Source organism: Microplitis mediator, chromosome 5 (assembly GCF_029852145.1).
Source record: "Microplitis mediator isolate UGA2020A chromosome 5, iyMicMedi2.1, whole genome shotgun sequence".
Classification (NCBI taxonomy): Eukaryota; Metazoa; Arthropoda; class Insecta; order Hymenoptera; family Braconidae; genus Microplitis; species Microplitis mediator.
The window spans coordinates 24,683,128-24,703,278 of NC_079973.1; the positions used below are offsets into that span (position 1 = coordinate 24,683,128).

General features: G+C 31.9%; 5 protein-coding genes across 7 annotated transcripts; 3 read left to right on the forward strand and 2 right to left on the reverse strand.

Annotated features, from left to right (window-relative positions):
• Positions 1–484: 484 nt before the first annotated feature.
• LOC130668265 (short-chain dehydrogenase/reductase family 16C member 6-like) lies at positions 485–3,717 on the forward strand. Of its 2 annotated transcripts, XM_057470462.1 has the most exons (7): positions 489–1,147; positions 2,021–2,145; positions 2,242–2,352; positions 2,440–2,601; positions 2,684–2,766; positions 2,852–2,968; positions 3,529–3,717. In XM_057470462.1, exons 1-7 carry the CDS (start codon positions 910–912, stop codon positions 3,647–3,649), a joined length of 957 nt encoding a protein of 318 aa, XP_057326445.1. In that variant the 5' UTR covers positions 489–909; the 3' UTR covers positions 3,650–3,717. The 2 variants fall into 2 exon arrangements, with proteins under 2 accessions (XP_057326444.1, XP_057326445.1); XM_057470461.1 differs by having other exon boundaries at positions 485–1,147; positions 2,242–2,601.
• Positions 3,716–6,341, reverse strand: LOC130668264 (chitinase domain-containing protein 1). The gene is made up of 7 exons (XM_057470460.1): positions 5,867–6,341; positions 5,641–5,787; positions 4,746–4,920; positions 4,555–4,664; positions 4,330–4,484; positions 3,930–4,262; positions 3,716–3,860 (listed from the first exon to the last, which is right to left on the reverse strand). Exons 1-7 carry the CDS (start codon positions 5,975–5,977, stop codon positions 3,719–3,721), a joined length of 1,173 nt encoding a protein of 390 aa, XP_057326443.1. The 5' UTR covers positions 5,978–6,341; the 3' UTR covers positions 3,716–3,718.
• Positions 6,342–6,665: 324 nt separating this feature from the next.
• On the forward strand, positions 6,666–10,281 carry LOC130668263 (endoplasmic reticulum lectin 1). Of its 2 annotated transcripts, XM_057470458.1 has the most exons (7): positions 6,667–7,078; positions 7,154–7,318; positions 7,806–8,336; positions 8,629–8,682; positions 8,954–9,109; positions 9,183–9,422; positions 9,946–10,281. In XM_057470458.1, the coding sequence occupies exons 1-7, from the start codon at positions 6,941–6,943 to the stop codon at positions 10,192–10,194; spliced, it is 1,533 nt and encodes a 510-aa protein (XP_057326441.1). In that variant the 5' UTR covers positions 6,667–6,940; the 3' UTR covers positions 10,195–10,281. The 2 variants fall into 2 exon arrangements, with proteins under 2 accessions (XP_057326442.1, XP_057326441.1); XM_057470459.1 differs by lacking the exon at positions 8,629–8,682 and having other exon boundaries at positions 6,666–7,078.
• An 82-nt stretch (positions 10,282–10,363) lies between these two features.
• LOC130668268 (mitochondrial import receptor subunit TOM40 homolog 1-like) lies at positions 10,364–11,544 on the reverse strand. Its single transcript, XM_057470465.1, has one exon. It carries the CDS (start codon positions 11,330–11,332, stop codon positions 10,391–10,393), a length of 942 nt encoding a protein of 313 aa, XP_057326448.1. The 5' UTR covers positions 11,333–11,544; the 3' UTR covers positions 10,364–10,390.
• A 91-nt stretch (positions 11,545–11,635) lies between these two features.
• On the forward strand, positions 11,636–19,121 carry LOC130668259 (endoplasmic reticulum transmembrane helix translocase). The gene is made up of 7 exons (XM_057470453.1): positions 11,636–11,753; positions 11,856–12,562; positions 12,632–13,014; positions 13,704–13,856; positions 13,932–14,114; positions 14,175–14,312; positions 15,132–19,121. Exons 2-7 carry the CDS (start codon positions 12,027–12,029, stop codon positions 17,309–17,311), a joined length of 3,573 nt encoding a protein of 1,190 aa, XP_057326436.1. The 5' UTR covers positions 11,636–11,753; positions 11,856–12,026; the 3' UTR covers positions 17,312–19,121.
• The last annotated feature ends 1,030 nt before the right edge of the window (positions 19,122–20,151 follow it).

Here is a 20,151-nt window from a genome sequence, read left to right on the forward strand (position 1 = left end):
AAAAAGTATAATTTAAGTCTTTTATAATTCCGACTTGTCATCATTTTACTGACATTTGAAATTACATTGTCAGTAGTCAATAATTTAAATTGAGAGAAATTTATATTTAAAAAGTATTGAAGCATTAAATGATTATTTAGTTAAGTAAATATTAGTATATTTTTTAAACTAAAAACTACAATTGACAATGCACTCAGTAGATGCGTATAAATATTATATACATAGAGATAGTTGACCGACTTTAAATAGTGGGAGGTTCCTTTCACCGAAAAGGAGAAAAGTCCATTTACTGAACACATAATTTATTTAATTAAAGTACGACTATTCTGTTTATATAATTGTATATTTATATATAGAATATGAATGAATAAAATAATATTCTAGAGAAGATTGTGGTTTTATTATTTTCAAATGCGAAGCCTTGGCCGCACAAATGCAACGCGCATTTGATTTCTGTTCATGTTCGATTGCCATACGAGGCTGAAACTCTCCTGAGCTGTGGCAACTCAGGGTACCGGAGATCTTCAGCGGGCAATTCAAGATATTTTCTTTACGCAGGTACAGTCAACAATTGTCACTCCGAGTGAATGCAACCCTGATTACTGTGTCTACTTAACTGGCTACTGTTTAATTTTTTGAATTTAATTATTCAAAAACTGGGAGAATAAATTTTTTAACTTTTTCGGGCTCTGATAAATTTTAAATTAATATATTTAGTAATCAATTATGAAACCAGTGAAAGTCTGATTGAAATTTTTTTGAAAATTTTTGTTACTAATTAAATTAAATGTTCAAAAAGTGATAAGTGATTAAAAGTGTAAAAATTACACTCGTTATAATTTTAAACAAAGGGTTGATTCGAGCAGACAATCTAGGAAAAATTTTTCCATCGACTGATTTGACTGAAAAATGGATTTCAAAGAAGTATTAAATATTTTGTATGACACTTTGGTATTTTTGTGGCTGTCAGTTGTGTATATAACTGAGTCATTTGTTTTGAGTTTGATACCACGAAAATATCGAAGCAAAAGTATTCAAGGTGAAGTCGCATTAGTCACTGGAGGTGCGGGTGGTTTAGGAAAATTGATCGCTTTGAAATTAGCGGCTCTCGGAACTCACGTCGTGATATGGGATATCAATAAATCGGGTGAGCAACTAAAATAATAGTAATCAATATAAAAAAAATATCAATGACCCGCATCTCAGATTCTTCAGATGCAAATAAAATAAAAATAAATTCATTTTTTTCATTGAGGACAGAGAAAGTATCTCATTGTATGTTTATCTCAGTGATTGTATTCAATGCTCATACTATTGTAATAAATATTCCGCGAAAGTTTATTTATTTGTATTTTCATCTTTCTAATTCCCGATAAATTGAATCACTATTTTTATCTTTACTGCGCATTAATGACGCGGTAATTTTATTGAAACTGCATACACGCACTCGGTATCATTACTTTGATCATTGAGAAATTATAACCGTAATCAAGATTTAATAAGATAATAATAAATTATGTCCTGGAGTTTGAAAATAATTTAAAAAAAGAAAATTCAAGTTGACTCAATTGATTTTTTATCTTAAATCATTACTTAATACCCATGTATAATAATTTTCTATTTTATTTTAATGATGTGAGCAATAAATGTGAAAGTTTTCGATGATAATCTCAATAAAAAAAATTTATGAATAAATTATTTAATGAAAAAAATTAATTACCGCTTTTAGAGTGAAAGATTAATTATATTCAATTGTCTTTAAGTAGAGATTTAAATAAATTATAAGCGGATACTAGACTTCAACAAGTAGAAAATGAAATAAAGTTGCACTGACCACAGAAATAAATTGCTATGAATATTTATCTACATTATTTTGCAACAATAATTGCTCCTGAAGTGATTAGTATTCAGAAACACGTACGACTTATGAAAATTAACTGGTCACGCATTAAATTAACATCTCAATATACATATATATAATATTATAATATAATCTATTAAATTTATATATTTTCTGCAGGGATTAAAGACGTCGTAGATGAAATTAAAAGCCAAGGTGGTAAATGTACTGGATATTTTTGCGATATCAGTAACAAAGAAGAAATTTACCGCGTTGCCAAAACAGTGCAAGTGGAAGTGGGAAATGTATGGAGATTTAAATTTAAATGAAAATATACTTATTTTAAATAAATATTTATTTATTTATTTAAATTTTCCTAACAACTTTTGATTACTACGCAGATCACAATAATTGTCAATAACGCCGGTTACGTGTGCGGTAAAACTTTTATGAATCTCCCAGATGACGAAATCGAAAAGACTTTCAAAGTTAATATACTCTCGCATTATTGGGTAAACAAATCCATTAGATTGTTCAAATATTTATTTACAAATTCATTTTTATTAAATTTTTATAACAAAATATTTAATAATTTACAGATAAATAAATCGTTTATGAAAGAAATGATGAAAGAGAACCATGGTCATATCGTCACTATTGCAAGTGTCGCGGGTTTACTGGGTACTTATAATTGCACTGATTATTCAGCGACTAAATTTGCAGCAATTGGTTACCACGAGAGTCTTTTGACAGAATTGAAAGTAAGTAAGAATAGAACGAGTTTTTAAAAATTGTTGTGTGTTTAAATTAAACACTAAGTTTCTATTCATTTTTTTTTTAAAGGTACACGGATACCATGGAATTAATACGACTTTAGTGTGCCCGTACTTTATAAACACAGGAATGTTTCCAGGTGTTAAGCCAAGGTAAATAACACATTGCGCAACCTGATGAATTATTTAAAATTGACTTGGTCTTTTAAATAGTAATAATAATCTCCCACTACTTTAGATTGTTACCCATGCTCGAGCCTGAGTACGTAGCAGATGAAGTCGTCGCTGGCATACTGACTAACCAAATAAATGTCACGATGCCGATAAGTACTAAATATTTTTTGCCGCTTAAAAGGTTAAGACTTTTTAAAATTTTAATTTGTAGTACATTACACACTCAGGGAGGAAAGTAGGAGATTCCGACCGCGGTATGCAGACAATTTTTCACGATCTGCAGCTGAAAGTTTAAATTTCTTCCTGTTTGTGGGAAGAATGACACAAGTGTTAATTTTAATATTCGTCTTTTTCTTTGATAAGAGAACAGAAGGACTTTCTTCCCGCGAAACAGGCAGGAATTTAAACTTCCGGCGCAGATATGGTGAAAAATATTTTGTATACTCAGTTTTGTTGAGAACGGGTATCAGATAATTTTGTCGAAGCTTTTCTCTGAAATAAATGCCCTAAATGCAAAATAAAGACACAGATCCGATTCTTCACTCTATGAACTAGCGAAGTGGACTTCAATTTTTTGATAACTTCCATTTGTTTACGAGAAAAACTTGGACAAAGTTTCTATTTACTATACAAGTGCAACAAAGATAGTACCGTTCATCAACTTCAGTGCGAATAGGGAAAAAAATAAAAACGTGTCTTAAAAGTAATTTTCAATGTAGAAAATATATTGATTTTTTTTAGCTGGCTACCACCGAAACTCTGTTGGGCTTTGATGTACAACATCATAAAAGGACCACAGACCATGATGATGCTACAGAAAAATGAGAACATGCACAATTATGATCGTATAAATAAATATTAATTTATAGAATAAGTTTAGATTTAATTTAAATAATTATCGATAATGGTGAAGACTGAGAGTACTTACATATTATAATAAGTCGTAAAAATAGTTTAGACCTTGTCCAAGTTCCCAAATGGACAATCCTGTTCCTAATTCTCGGGCTAAATCAATCCGTTGTTGAAGTGAATAGAGTGTGGGATAAAATATGTAACCACTGGCTGCTGATGATCTGAATTATAAAAATTATAATGTTATATTTGTTGGATTAATTAAAATAAGTGTTGATAAACAAATTTACCGGTATTCAAACAAGTGCTCTTTGCTTTGTTCATCCCATTGAATTTTTCCTTTGTAGGAATCGAGTATTTTTATATATTGGGATCCCAAAATGGCACCGCCGCCATCCGGAGTGTAATTATTCCCGTAGAAATTGAGGCCCATTAAAATTTGAGATCGTTTTGGGTCGTCGTCGTCGGGCACTAATTTTTCGACGCATTCACGTGCCCATTCGAAGGGACTGTTTGGTCCAGGTCGTTGGACGCTTGAAAAGTCGTAGGTCATCAACGAAAAATAATCAATAAAAGGTGACAATTCTTCGAATTGAGTTTGTGAAAATATTTGCCCTGGAGGTCTGAATAAAATTTATATTTTTATTAAGTAAATAAATTACTAAATAATAAAAATAATTATGAATTTACCCTTGTGCTGGTGGAATAGCTAAAATTACTTGCAAGTTTTTATTCTTAAGTCTCTTAGCTAATGATTTTATTAAATTTACAACAACTTTTGATTTAACTCCTGTATAAATAAATTGATTCCATATTTCTAGTACGTATCCATGGAACTGGAATGTCTGGGAAGTAAAAAATTTTTTTTAATTAAATTATTTAATCGCTGGCAATTATTAATTATGGAGTAATTACTTTAGCTGTTTCACTGAGAGCAGAAATTAGTTGATTTTTTTTTTGAACATCAGAATTCAGTGAAGATATATCACTTGCTGACCACTGTTCGAACAAAACGCGGGGTAGAACTGCAATAATAATAAATTAAATTATTTAAAATAATAATAAAAGAGTTTCTAGTGGCGGGAATAACAAAGATGATTGAATACTTTTGACAGTATGGTTTCCTTCGTTGGCAGTTTTCATATCTTTGAGCCACTTCTTCTGTACATCATGAGTAGGAATTTGTATTTTGTCAGCACTTGGTATAGTGAACCATACCGGAGATACGAGAGTTAATTTGCCATGAAATGTCTTTGCTACATCAAGACCTTCACCGTTCCACTGGAAATTTTTAAACCATTTAGAAAAGTAACCTGCTTATTAATTTAAATAAAGTAAATACGAGAAAATGGTAACACGACTATCTCCCCGACAAAATCTTTCCAGGATAAAATTTCTAAAATTATTTTTATCAGTCCAATTCCTAATGACCATACTATCACTTCAAAATTTGACATTCAGTGATTTTGATTAACTTACAGTAAGTTTACGTCAAGTTCTTGCAATTGACGATGTCAAATTTGGGCTGGAAATTTCCCATGATTTCATACATGTATGTGTAACACATTCTATTTATTTATGATAAACACATAAAATGTGAAAAAAAACCTGAATACAATTCCAGCCGTAAGTGTAGAAATCATTATAATTACATAGATTATTATAATGACAGTAAAGCTGGCGGCCATCAGACAATTTTTAAAATTTTTAAATAGTAAAATGAAATTGTTTCAATAAAAAATTTAAAAAATGGACTTTTAGAAAATTCTACAATCAATACATGCATTTTTTTTATTTTATCAATTTCATTCTTTAATTTTTTGTATGTAATTTAAAAATTGTCATATGTCTGCTACATTTACTCTTATATTATTATAAGATCTCGTTTATAGAGATCGTGTTCAACAGATTTTGTCCTGGGAAATTTTGTCCTGGAGATTTTGTCGGGGAAATTTCGTCTGGGGAGATATCATAGTGGAACCGAGAAAATAAATAAATTACTGGAGTTATGTAGCCCAGGACGTCATTATTGAAGTGTCTCTTCTTGGTGTCTTTGTAATAAAGACCAGATTGTTTGATGATGTCATGAATTTTGGGGTCTTGAACAACTAGATCTCGGTCGAACACATTATTGTCAACTGGCCCTTTCTGTGAATAATAAAATCTGATATTAATCATCATTAAAACATATATTTATATTTTGTATATTTAAATATGTGATTAGTACCTTGCTCTCTGTTTTTCCTTTGTCTTTTTTTGGCTTATCAGTACGTGGTGACAACGTACAGTTTGTTGTTATAACCAACGTTAGGATTATAAATAAAAACCATACGTTCATAATTATTTTGTGTATATAAATAAGTATTGTTTTGAATAAATATATAATTGTTTGCTTTAATATGTCAGCAATATCAACATATTGGTTCAAATATATGAGTTTTGTGTATACGTGCCGGTACAATGTTGTGTGTTCGTCATCAGCTGATGACTGCTACCCGAAAATTTAAAAAAATTATGTTTCGATATTCAGGAAAATTTGAAACAGAAATTTTTTTGAAATTGTAACAAATAAAATTTAATAACAAATCTGGTGTAAAAAAAATGCTGGTAAATTTCCTTTTTTGAAAAAGATAAAATTTTCAGCAGTATTTTGAATTTTGAATAAAAATAAAATTTTAAATATATATGAGATAAAAGACCCAGACCTCAATCTACTGAAGCGCCATGATGTGAATTTAGCTGACGTTTAATTTAAAAATTTTTTTTGAAATTATAAAAAAAAATATTTGAAATAATTGCACCTGTGGTTTTTTTAATTTTCTTCATGTGCAGATTTTTAGATTTTTTTTTTGTAATTAATTGGTAGAAAAAAAATTTTTAAATCATTAATTGTCTGCTAACTTCAGGATTCTTGAAGCGCTCTGTGTGTTTTTTTAAAACTTTGAATCGGCGGGAAATGACTGTACCTTCAAACGGTCACTCCTTTGGTATTTGGATTTTTTACTTGTCGTCAGGTGATTCGATGATGACAAATGTCAAAGTATGGCGACCATTTACAAGACATTACGTGTACTTAAATAAATAACATTTACACGTGTCGCGTGTTAATTTTTTTTTAAATATAAAATCAATAAATTACTAACATTTTGTAATTAAAAAAAAAAAAAATACAAATGTCATAGAAATTTAAAAAAGAAAATGAAGTTTCTGTGCTGAAAAAATGGTTACAATAAATAAGTAGTTAGTAAATAATTGCATACATAAGTGATATGTAAAAAAAGTGATATATTTATTGGTGAAAATGTGGGAAAAATTTGGATTTTATTTAATTGTTTTACAAACAATTGTTGGAGGTATTGTTTGTACCTTTATGAGAAATACTGACACCGAAATACTTTACAAAATAAATTGGCCCGGTAAAATAGATACTGAACTATCTGTAAGCTTTTTTTAAATTTATATTTTTTATTGGTTTTTATGGATATTTTGTTTAATTTAAATAATTATATTACAGAATAATTTTGAAGAGTATCCGATAGTGACGGCTGGTAATGAAAAGTACACATGCAGAATTCCTGAATTAAAGAAACAAGAGAAAGAAACTGAGCAGCCTTACACTGGGCCTAATCCTATTGAATTACTGGCTCCTTTGTTCGATCAAAAATTATGTTCCTTCAAGGTATTTATTGTCAATTTAAATATATTTAATTAATATGATACTGAAGTTAGCAGACGTCTAATTTTTGAATTTTTTTTTAAAACAGTAAATCATAAAAAAAAAACATTTGAAAAAATTGCACCTCCAGGTCTTTCAATTTTCTACATGTGCATATTTTTAGTTTTTTTTTTTTGTGATTGATTTGTTAAAAAAAAAATCTGAATATTTTTAATTGTCTGTCAACTTCTGGATCATTAATTAATTATACTGAAGTTATCAGACGTCTAATAATATTTGAATTTTTTTTTAAAACAGTAAATCATAAAAAAAAATATTTGAAAAAATTGCACCCAAAGTTCTTTCAATTTTCTACATGTGCATATTTTTAGTTCTTTTTTTTTTGTGATTGATTTGTTAAGAAAAAAAATCCGGAAATTTTTAATTGTCTGTTAACTTCTGGATCATTAATTAATATAAAAAATTTTAATTTTTAAATATTTTTTTCTAGTTGGAATCATACTGGACATATGAAATTTGTCATGGTAGATATGTCAAGCAGTATCACGAAGAGAGAGAAGCAAGAGGTCAGAAGATAAAAAAGCAAGAATATTTTCTTGGTACCTTTGATAAACTCCAGCGATCAAAGTTGTCAGCGGAGTACGACGAAAGAGCAAAAAATCCCGAAAAAAAATATGAAGTACCGACGAAAAAATTTGAGGGAATACGAATGCCATATGTTGAAGTAAAAATGACTGATGGCACTGTCTGTGATCTGAGCAATAAGCCCCGCACAATAAAACTGCTTTACGTATGCCATCAAATGGGCAAACATGAAATTTATTCACTCGAAGAAGTATCTAGTTGTGAATACGAGGCCATTATTTTGTCACCCTTCATCTGCAGTCATCCTGACTACGACCCACGTCTTACTGATGAAGATGAAATAACTTGTATCCCTGAGGACAAGTCACCTAAGAAACCTAAAGCACTTGCTGCTCTAGAAGCTGAAAGTCTCAAACTCCGGCATCAAAAAGTCTCGGTAGTCATTATGGAAACCAGTCTTATCGTTATGCAATTAGCTAATTATTTTTACCGTAAACCGTAGATTAGTTCAAAAGCTTTTTTTTTATAACTGCATGTTTTATTATTTACTTAAAGAAAACAGAGCCCATCCCTCGGAATGATCAATTCTGTAAAAAAATTTCGGCTTCTCGTACGAGTAAATTTATAAAATTAAACCCATAAGTCAGATTGTGATACCAACAGATATTTTATAAATTATTATTATTGCTATTATTTTTTTGTTTATTTATAAATTATTTCTTATACAGGAAGAGAAGCCACAGAAAGTCGTTGCGATTCTCCGTGTAGATAAGGACACTCAGGTCAGATTATTTTGTAATTAAGGGAACTGGGCTTTAAAATCATTTATTCATTAATTTTCAGAGCTATTTTATATAATTATTTCACGTTTATTTATTTTAAATCACTAACTAATTTTTTTTTTTTACTTTGCTTTAATTTTATTTACTGTTGCGGTGATGGATGCATGACTTTTTTAATTTGTAGCCCGGCGACATCATCAGACTTTCATTGGAGTGTTCTATTAATTTTCTACACCTTGATAATTTAAATAACCCAAGTGATTTATTGTAGGATGGAGAACCACAGCTGCGTATTGAGCTTCACCCAGCTGACGCTATTGAGAAAAACGGAGAAGAGTATCTGAGTTCACTGCTGGACATGAGTTCTGTACCATCTGATACTAATCCTGTCCAAAGTTTCCTCAGTGGGAAACAATGTTTGCACGGGGTTAGTTATTTTTAACAATTTATTGCATTTCAAGTCAAGAAATTTGTTTGCTAGTTGAATAAATTTTTTTTAGGGAGACGGCTGGTGGAAATACGAATTTTGTTACGGCAAATCTGTGGTTCAGTATCACGTTGAAAAAAGCGGTAACAAAATAACGATTGATCTTGGAAAGTTTGATAAGAAAAAACACATTGACTGGATTGAGGCTCATCCTCAGAAACGACCTAAGCCTCTGGAGCAACGGAAACAACTGTCGCACTTTTACAGCGACGGAAGTTACTGTGATGAGATGAAAAAGAGGAGACAGACTGAAGTAAAATGCCAGGCAGTGTTATAATTCTACTCACAATATCTCTACTCAAGGGAAGGAGCTTCAGCTCTACTCGGTGCCGCGACTGTTTAACTGAAGACAGTTCAACCCTACGACATTTCAACCGACAAAAAATCCTTGATAAGAAGGCTCCTAAATAAGGGGCTCCAGGTTATTTTCAGTTGAAATGTCGCTGGTTGAACTGTCTTCGGTTTAATTGTTACAGAATCCTCTACTCACTCACAACTTTACTCAGCCTCAACTCTAGTCACAGTATTTTTTACTCAGGTTTAACTCTAATTTTTACTCAGCTTCAACTGGACAGCGACAATACTCATGTATTTTAGCCTATCGATAAAATAGCAATTCTTTGTGAGTAAAGTTTTGAAGCTGAGTGAAGTTGTGAGTGAGTAGAGTTGTAGTCTTTCCCTTGAGTAGAGATGTGAGTAGAATTTTAACACTGCCAAATAACTGAAAATATTAAATTTTAAATATTAATTAATACAAATAATTATTTTATTTGTAGGTAAGACTGAAGTGTGTTGAAGTCTCTGGCAGCCCATCGAGTGTCTCGCTATTTTTACTAGAACCCAAAACCTGTGAGTACATTCTAGGAGTAGAGTCACCTCTTATTTGCAATATACTTGAGCACGCTGACGAAAACGGACTTATCAATGAGCCAGCTGGCTTTGACTTTGATTCTCTTAAAAGCACACCAGTATCTCCAAAGAAAGAAGAAGTGGAAGATAAAAAGAGGACTTCCGATGAGTTATAGTTTATAATAAATAATAAATAAGCGCATAATATTATTTTGTTTTTGTAAGAGATATTAATTCTCTAAATAAATAATGTTGTACAATAATTCTTTTAGTAGTAGGCTTGATTATTTAATCTAATCTAAGCTCAGTGATCTCACTCTGAAAAGTATACAGTGTAAAAGTAGCAAAAAAAATAAACTAGAGTATAATACTTCATCCAATGTTGAGTCCTATCCCAACTCTTAGTTGTTGTTTTCTGTGATTCAACATTCCGCTGAGTACCAACGAGGTCTCAGGCATCGGGTATAATTTTTTCTCAAACACACCGCCAATAGTAGTCTCAGTGTTGACAAGCCCGCGGAAAACCATGTCTGCATGTGGGACATCGAGCTCGTAGATCAAAGTCGCTGTCGAATCAAGTGTCCGTAAATTAGACTCCAACTCAACTCCAAGCTGTAGCTGCTGACTCGCTCGATGATGATAACTAACGTGCAATCCAACTTGACCGAAAGTCGCTGCCAATGTTCTGGCTCCACTGCTGTACCTCGCCGCAAAAGTCATGATGGATTGCTGCCCTCCTGGCACATACTTGCTGCGATGGATCGCGATCTCCGTGCCGAGGGTCAGCCGCGATGACAGCGCTTGTAGGTAATGCAAAACAAAAGTCCCAGACTGCTTCATAATATCCGGGTCGGCGACTATCAATGACAGCGTCGAGTCATCTGACCTGTATTCAGCTGTCGAACTTGCCGTCACGCATTTGCCTTTGACCATTTGCGTGACATGTTTTATTCTAAAACGGCAGCCAATCGTGTGCGCAAAACTCGCGGCCAGATTACCATTGGGCATAATATCACCGCTTATCAGCGGATATCTTTCGTAGAGTCCGATATGTTTTGATCCCTTGTAACAAGCGCCAAATTTATAACCAGACGGCATAAATGAACTCAGCGATATCGTGTGATAGGCATTGAAATAATCACTCAGGGATTTACGTACAAATAATCTGGCGCCTTCGAAATTACGCGGGTGCATGTCTTTTACTTTTTTGTGGATTTCTTCAAAGGTACCGGGATTACCCGGCCAATAACCGTCCGGACATGGCACACATGTTTCTTCTTTAGGTTTACTCACTGACGCTTGCACTAGTCCCATTTTATAAAATTTTCCGGTCCTAAGTTTATTTTCAAAAATTATTTCCACCGTCTACTCCAGTAAATGCGATCATCATTTTAGTATTTAAATTTTGTAAATTAATTTAAAAAATATTGTTTGTATATCAGGTGTAAAATATTTTAAAAAATTATGAGTAAATATACTTTGAACTAACGCATGATTTTTTAATGCCGCGTACTTCAAACTTTAAAAAGTCATCTATTTAATTCAAAAAATCCCCGCATTTTTTTTTTTTTCCGCAACAGTGAAAGTAGATCCCGCTATTGACGATACGAAAAGTATCAGCAACTCCATCGATTGTCATATTTACGGAATTAAAAAGTATTGGGATAATTCGAGGATAAACATACGGAATATTTTTTTTTATTTACAATTGTAGAATAAATGTATAGTAATACTTGTAAGTACGGTAACTCAAAACTAATTATAATTTATAATAATCGACTATAAATTATTCCACGTGATCGTTTGTGTATTCAATTGATGACTTTTTTTTTTTTAGTGGCTATCATTTAGAAGAACTCCAGTACTATTTGGACACGTGTCCAGGAAGCTGACGAATTCCGAAATCTGGTGAAGAACACCAACGAGGACAGTAAATTTAGTCAATGTAGTGGATAAAAAAAAGTATCAAGACGATAAATAAGAACCGGCTTTTATAAGAAGTGCAATAATGGCGACAGCATCGTCACCGCAGGTAGACGACCTGGTGCAGTCAGTGAGCCTGCATAATCCACGTAAATTAATATTCAATGGGTACATTCTGCCATTCATCAGTCTCCAAACAATATGGATCTACAGTTGGGTATTTATCTATGGACTTGACGACTACTTCCACGAGGGTCTTGTCGGCATCGCGGCGATTGGTCTCCTCCAGGGGTTTCTTTGTCTCTGCTGTCAGTGGTCAGTTCACGTGTACTGTTTTCTTAACTGCAGCACCGCCAAAGACCCACACAGAGCGACGATTGTCAAAGTCGTGCCAACTCCGAACAACGGGAGCTCGGAACTCGTTAAATTGCACCACTCAAAGGACGTCAAGAATCCTTGGTTCATTTTCCAAAAGACCAAGTACTGCTGGGACCCGGATAAGAAACAGTTCCGGTGCCTTGAGTTCCCTATCAATGAGCTGATAAAAACTTATTCGAACTGGAAGGGATATTCTGATGACCAAGATGTTGCTCAGGCGGAAAATAAATATGGGAAAAATATGTATGGGCTTTTGATGATTCAAAAACTTGACAAGGGAGCAAATGTTTATTTGGTTTATTTTTTTTTCAGGCTGGAGATGGAGATACCCGAGGCATGGGAATTGTTTAAAGAACGTGCTATCGCGCCGTTCTTTGTGTTCCAGGTGTTCTGCGTGTTCCTGTGGTGTTTTGATGAGTACTGGTACTACAGTATTTTTACGCTATTTATGCTGGTTATGTTTGAGTACATGCTGGTACACCAGCAGATACGAAACATGGCGGAAATTCGCAGAATGGGGAGTAAACCCTACATGATTAATGTTTACCGTAACAGAAGATGGAGGAATATGCTGACTGATCAATTAGTACCGGGTGATATTGTTTCGATAACGAGAACGCAGAGTGATAATATTGTACCTTGCGATATTTTATTGCTGAGAGGACAGTGCGTTGTTGATGAGAGTATGCTGACAGGTAAAAATAAATTACTTTCAGTTAATTATTTAATCATTAGCCTCTACCCTGCTTAAAAAATCCGATAGATTTTTATAGCTGTATGTATAAGGTATACATAACTATAGCACTTATAGAACTCATTCATTCTTATAAAATCTCTATGGGAATTTATAAGAATCTATTGGATTCTATGAGATTTTCTAAACAGGGTACTAGCATCTGGTTTTATCTATGAGTGTCAATGTACCAGACATCAGAAAAATTTTAAATTATTAATAAATAGAGTAAATGATCAAGAAATAAAATTTTGAAAAAATGCGTATTTAAAAAATTTTAAAAATAGTAAGTGCATTTTTATAGATATTTTTTTTTTTAATTATTTACTCTATTTAATTATAATTTTAAATTTCTCTGATGGCTGCTACATTCACACTCACTTCTATCTGCATAAAAAAAAAACGATTTCTTGGCATGAAAAGTTTCCTGTGCTAAGAAATTTTTTATTTTCATTTCATAATTTAATATATTTCTTGTGCCAAGAAACCTTTTTTTCTGTAGGAAAATTTCTCATATTTTCTTACTTATTGAATTTTTCCAAATTAATTATTTGTGATTTATAAAGTAATTACTCAAAAGATGTGGGAGACTCAGTAATTACTCAGTCTATTTTTTTAGTAAGAGATTTATCATATTTAATTTTTTTATAGGCGAATCTGTACCGCAAATGAAAGAATCCATTGAAGATATTGATGGTAATCAAGAATTGGATCTATCAAGACAACATAAAATTCATGTTTTATTTGGTGGTACTAAAGTTGTGCAACACACGCCTCCAAGCAAAAATACATCTGGCTTACGATGTAATTATTTTGAATAAATAAATTTTTAAATCGTGAAATTATATGAACTAATTATAAAATACTTTCTTTTGATAGCAACGGACAATGGTTGTGTGGGTTACGTATTGCGAACAGGATTTTCTACCTCGCAAGGAAAGCTTCTGAGGACGATATTATTTGGCGTGAAACGTGTCACCGCGAATAATTTAGAGACATTTGGATTTATACTGTTTTTACTTATTTTTGCGATTGCTGCTGCCGCTTACGTTTGGATGAACGGTATTACTATTATATATATTTTTTTTTTTGCTTCAACTAATTATTAATTATTTTATTCAGGTATCGCGGATCCAACAAGAAGCAGATATAAATTATTTTTAGAATGTTGTTTAATTCTTACATCTGTCATTCCGCCGGAATTGCCGATCGAATTGTCACTTGCTGTTAATTCGTCATTGATTGCACTATCAAAATTAGGTAAATTTATTTTTATTATTTTAATGTGTTCCCTGATAGTCAAGTTGGTGTCAATTTACTGCCGCAACTTGACGTCAAGTTTAATGCAACAACTTGATGTCAACTTGATGTTAAATTTTTGGGAACGTTGAAACCAAATTGTAGCCAACAATTACAAAGTGTGTTGACGTCAAGTTGATCGGAACCAACTGACACCAATTTTTATCAACTTTAGAAATGTACCTGAAGATCGGAACGTTTTTCGCGGAACGAAAATAAAAAAATGAAATGAAAAGTAAAAAATCTACCCTGATAGCCACCCTAATCGTAAATTAACTACAGGCTACTGCCGTATTCTGAAGGCAACTTGAAGGAAAGTGTTGGAGAGCACGCAGTTACCTTTAAGTTGACAGTAAATTGTCTGTAACTTGAATTCAATTTGACTGCAAGTGTTGCTGTCAGACAATGACGTTAAGTTGATTGAAAGTTTCACTTCAACCCTGATAGCCACCTGAACCGCATTCTGAAGTCAGCTTAAAGGAAAGTATTATCCATCCAAGCTTGTCAGAAACTTGCCGTTAAGTTAGCCGAAAATGTTTCACTGCAAAACTTACTGAGTAAGGTGTGGCTATCAGAATATCGAATCTAGATTTCTGAAAGTACTAGTATGCTAGCCGAAAATTGTAGCCACCTTTAATGACTCCTTTAGTCGCCTTTGAGCAGACAAATGAAAAATTTTTTTCATTTTCGTAACGCGAAAAACGTCTCGATCTTCAGGTACATCTTTACAAAAATTCTTGCTGTCAAGGTTTTTTAAAATTAATTTTCATGTATTTTTAGGTGTGTACTGTACTGAGCCATTCAGAATGCCGTTCGCTGGAAAAGTCGAAATATGTTGTTTCGATAAGACTGGCACGCTGACGAGTGACAATTTAGTCGTAGAAGGAGTAACTGGCATTGATGGTACCACTGAGGTAATAAGTGTTGAAGATGCGCCGATAGAGAGTGTCCAAGTATTAGCTACCTGTCATTCATTGGTACAATTGGACGATGGAATAGTGGGAGATCCATTAGAAAAAGCAACTCTGAAAGCTGTGAACTGGACACTAACCAAAAACGACGTATTGATACCAAAAAAAGGACGGGCGCGTCCTTTAAAAATAGTTCACAGACATCATTTTTCATCTGCGCTAAAGAGAATGAGCGTTGTCGTCGGTTACAATTCGCCCAATACCACTGAAACTAATTACATTGTCACAGTAAAAGGCGCGCCGGAAACTTTGAAAGATATGTACTCATCAATACCTGATAACTATGAATCTACTTATCTGTCGTTATCACGTCGGGGTGCGCGTGTGCTGGCTTTAGGATACAAAAAATTACCTGAAGTAGGGACGTCGCAAGATTTAAGATCATTAACACGCGATGAATTGGAATCAGAATTAATTTTCGTTGGTTTTGTTATCATAAGTTGCCCTTTGAAACCCGACTCAAGTGCTGTCATAAAAGAAATAATAAACGCATCACATTTTGTCGTTATGATAACTGGTGATAATCCACTGACAGCTTGTCATGTTAGCCGGGAATTACATTTTACGAAAAAACCTGTCACTTTGATACTGACTAAAAGTAATAACGAAAACTGGCATTGGGAGAGCGTTGATCAAAAGACTACGGTCTCACTTGGTCCTGATAATATAAAAACAGAAGGCAAAGAAATTTGGAAAAAGTACGCGCTCTGTTTGACTGGCGAAGGCTTAGATTATTTAAAAGATTACGATAATTATTTATTTACTAAATTATTACCACATGTTGTAATATTCGCCCGCTGCGAGCCTAAACAAAAAGAATTTATTATTATATCACTTCAACGGTTGGGTTTCATTACGCTGATGTGTGGTGACGGTACCAATGACGTTGGTGCATTGAAACACGCACAAGTTGGTGTCGCTATTTTGAGCGGTCCACCAGGAGAGAAGAAATCCTCGTCACCAAACCGTGAACCCAATCAAGCCAATAATTCTCAAGCATCAGTTACTGCCGCAGCTAACAATCCAAATGGACCGCAGTCGCTGACAAACAGTCAAAACCGGCCGCAAAATATGACGCGGCAACAAATGAACAACATGCAGATACAGCAATTGCTGAAAGAAATGGAAGAACAAGATCAGACTGTTGTCAAACTAGGCGATGCATCAATCGCCGCGCCATTCACCAGCAAACTGTCATCGATACAGTGCATTTGCCATATTATTAAACAGGGAAGGTGTACGTTGGTCACAACCCTACAGATGTTTAAAATACTGGCGCTAAATGCACTTGTGCTGGCTTACAGTCAGTCAGTTCTCTACTTATCGGGAATAAGATTCACCGATGCTCAAGCAACGATACAAAGCTTTTTACTGGCACTTTGTTTCTTGTTTATATCGCGCTCTAAACCCCTAAAAACTCTGTCCAAACAAAGACCACTGCCTAATATATTCAATTTGTACACAATACTGACGGTATTGTTGCAATTTGCTGTTCACTTTTGCTGCCTTATTTATTTAGTTAGAGAAGCTGCTGTTTATTCATCGCCAGATGACAAATTGAGAGGCATATTGACCGACTTGTCACTGGCACCAGCAAGTATTGCTAACAGTACGACTGTTGATGGAGCAACTAGTGCTGATGGAGATGAAGATAACGAAGTTGAGGCAAATGTTGTTAATAGTGCGGTCTATATTATTTCAATGGCATTACAAATATCAAATTTCGCAATAAACTATCGCGGTACTCCGTTCATGGAAAGTTTGTTTGAAAACAAAGCTCTTTTTTATTCATTGAGCGGAAGCTTCGCAGCAGTTTTGGCGCTGGCTTTTGGAATTTCCCCGATCGCGGAGTCACTTAAAATAGTCGATTTCCCGCCGGAATTTCGTAATATTTTAATTGCCGTTTTAATTATCAATTTCGTCGCGGCTTACGTTGTTGACAGGTCGTGCAGATGGTTGTTTGGCGAAGGGAGTCTAAAAAAATTGTGATATATTCATGATAATTAATATTATAGACAATTGAATTTACAATTATTTAAATTTTATTGTACGAACGCAAGAGTTTCGCTAGATAATTAATTTTTCTATGGTCTCGTAATTAATTTCCGCGTGTAATGACGTTGATTTAATTAATCTACTATTTTTTTGTTAAACGAATAGTATTTTTTTTTTTCATTAATTTTTAAAATATGTAAATAAATTCAAATCGGCAACTACATTTTTTTATTTATGTAATTTAAGTATTTTAGTGGTCGAAAAAAAATAAGTTAATTTAAATTATTAATTTGACTTGTAATTAAATGTCATTACACTCGTGATTTAATTTAAATTGTAGATCAGAACTAAAAGATTTTTTTTATTAAATAAATAATAATTGTTTTGATTGGTGTAAATTCTAGGCAAAGAAAAAATATAAAGGAAAATTAATTTGTTGAGATACCGTGCGGCGGATGATAAGATACATAAAGTAAATAAACGTAAAAATTGTGAATGTTTAACTGAAGGATTTATAACTGGATATTTATAAAAAATAATTAATCAGTACTATTAAAATAATAATAATAGTAATAATAAATGAGTGTGAATGTAGCAGACGTCAGACAAATTTAAAATTATTAATAAATAGAGTAAATAATTGATTAAATATAATTTTTAAAAAATGCGCGTTTAAAAAGTTTTGAAATTCATAAGTGCATTTTTTTCAAATATTTTTTTAAAATTATTTACTCTATTTATTTATAATTTTAAATTTGTCTGATGTCTGCTACATTCAGTGAGTGTAAATGTGGCAGACATCAGAAAATTTAAAATTTTTAATTAATAGAGTAAATAATTGATAAAATAAAATTTGAAAAAAATGCGCGTTTAAAAAACTCAAAAATTCATAAGTGCATTTTTTTTAATTATTTACGCTATTTATTTATAATTTTAAATGTGTCTGATGTCTGCTACATTCAATGAGTGTAAATGTGGCAGACATCAGACAAGTTTCAAATTATGAATAAATAGAGTAAATAATTAATAAAATAAAATTCAAAAAAATGCGCATTTAAAAAATTTTTAAATTAATAAGTGCATTTTTTATAAATTTTTTTTTTTTAATTATTTACTCCATTTATTTATAATTTTAAATATGTCTGATATCTGCTGCATTCAATGAGTGTAAATATGGCAGACATCAGACAAATTTTAAATTAATAAATAGAGTAAATAATTAATAAAATAGAATTTTTAAAAAATGCGCATTTAAAAAATTTTAAAATTGATAAGTGCATTTTTTATAAATTTTTTTTTTTTAATTATTTACTCTCTTTATTTATAATTTTAAATATGTCTGATACCTGCTGCATTCACACTCATAATAATAATCATAATAATAAACAATTTTATAAAATGATTTCATTTATATGAATAGTAGACATTCCATTTACTTGTCAATTTAAATATTTCATAGTGAATCATCTTCGACTTAGAGTTTTGTACCCGAGTAAATGAATATGATTAAATAATAATAATAACCAATTGGTTATCCGTTAAAACAGGTTTTTTATTTAAATTTGTATACAATTATAATGTATAATTATTATCGTTTATAATTTACTGTGCTGTGTTTTGCTGTCATAAGTTATAGATGTACTTTATAATTTCAAAATGCAATTCAGTATACGAGTGTAATGATTATATTTATATCAATGTGATCATGGAAAATATTTAAATAATTTAAAAATGAGTGTAAAGTAATTGTATGGTAATAAAAAAACAAAGATTTAATAATTTATATGATCAATGTATAAATAAGTCTATGATTGTTTGTGAATTAAATAAAAACTGTAATTCAAAATTTTGAAATGCATTTCACAATTTTAAGTATTTTGAGGTCATACAGTTTTTTATTATTTTATTTATTTAAATAAAATTTATGTAATTTGTTAAAAATAAATTTACACATTTAAACAATTTTTCGACGGCACAAAAAATTTTTTATCTCTTATCTTAGCGAAGGCTATTAAAGTTTTTATTTAATTACTGTTTGACACACGACGACATATTATATATATTTACTTCGAGTTATAATTTTTTATTTATAAAAAATATTTTTTCACGACAGTGGCCTGTTAATTAATTGTAATATATTTAATTAATGCCTAGAGGAAGTAGAGCGGGAGTAAATATTTTAATTATAGTGACATATTGTAATTATTGTGAATGAAAGTGATGGAGAAAGCGTTCGAATCTGATATGACAAAGTCTGTTAATCGTCGGCTGTTGATCGACTTGATGCACACAGCCCGCGGCAGTATGGACTGACGTTCTCTTACAAGAGGATTCGTTTAACGTAAACTCATTTTTTTATTTCTTTATTTTTTATTTCCACATTCTTGTGGATCGAAAATAAATTTTTGAACTGAGCCGAGCCATGACTTAGCAGTGACAGACAGTGACTCGTTTCGCGTTAAATATCCCGACGTTGTTATATAAAATAATAATATTATTTTAATAAAAATATAATAATAAAATGGAGGTAAAGTTGAATAAATAAACGTGTCATAAAATAACACATGTTTGTTAAAGTTTATGTGATTTAATTACTCAGGTGTTAATATTACCAATTGTTAATCGAGATCATATCTCGTTGTCTTGTGTACACTATAAAAAATATCGTCTGCTGCATATCTATAAATATATACCTATATATTTATTAAATAACTTTGTGTAGATATAAAACCGTCTACTGATTATACTGAAAGTTCTCGCGGCGGTTGAAGAGTTCTGGTTTGCCGGCTGTCTTTTGTAATTTAAATTTAAATTCAAATTCAAAATTATTTTTT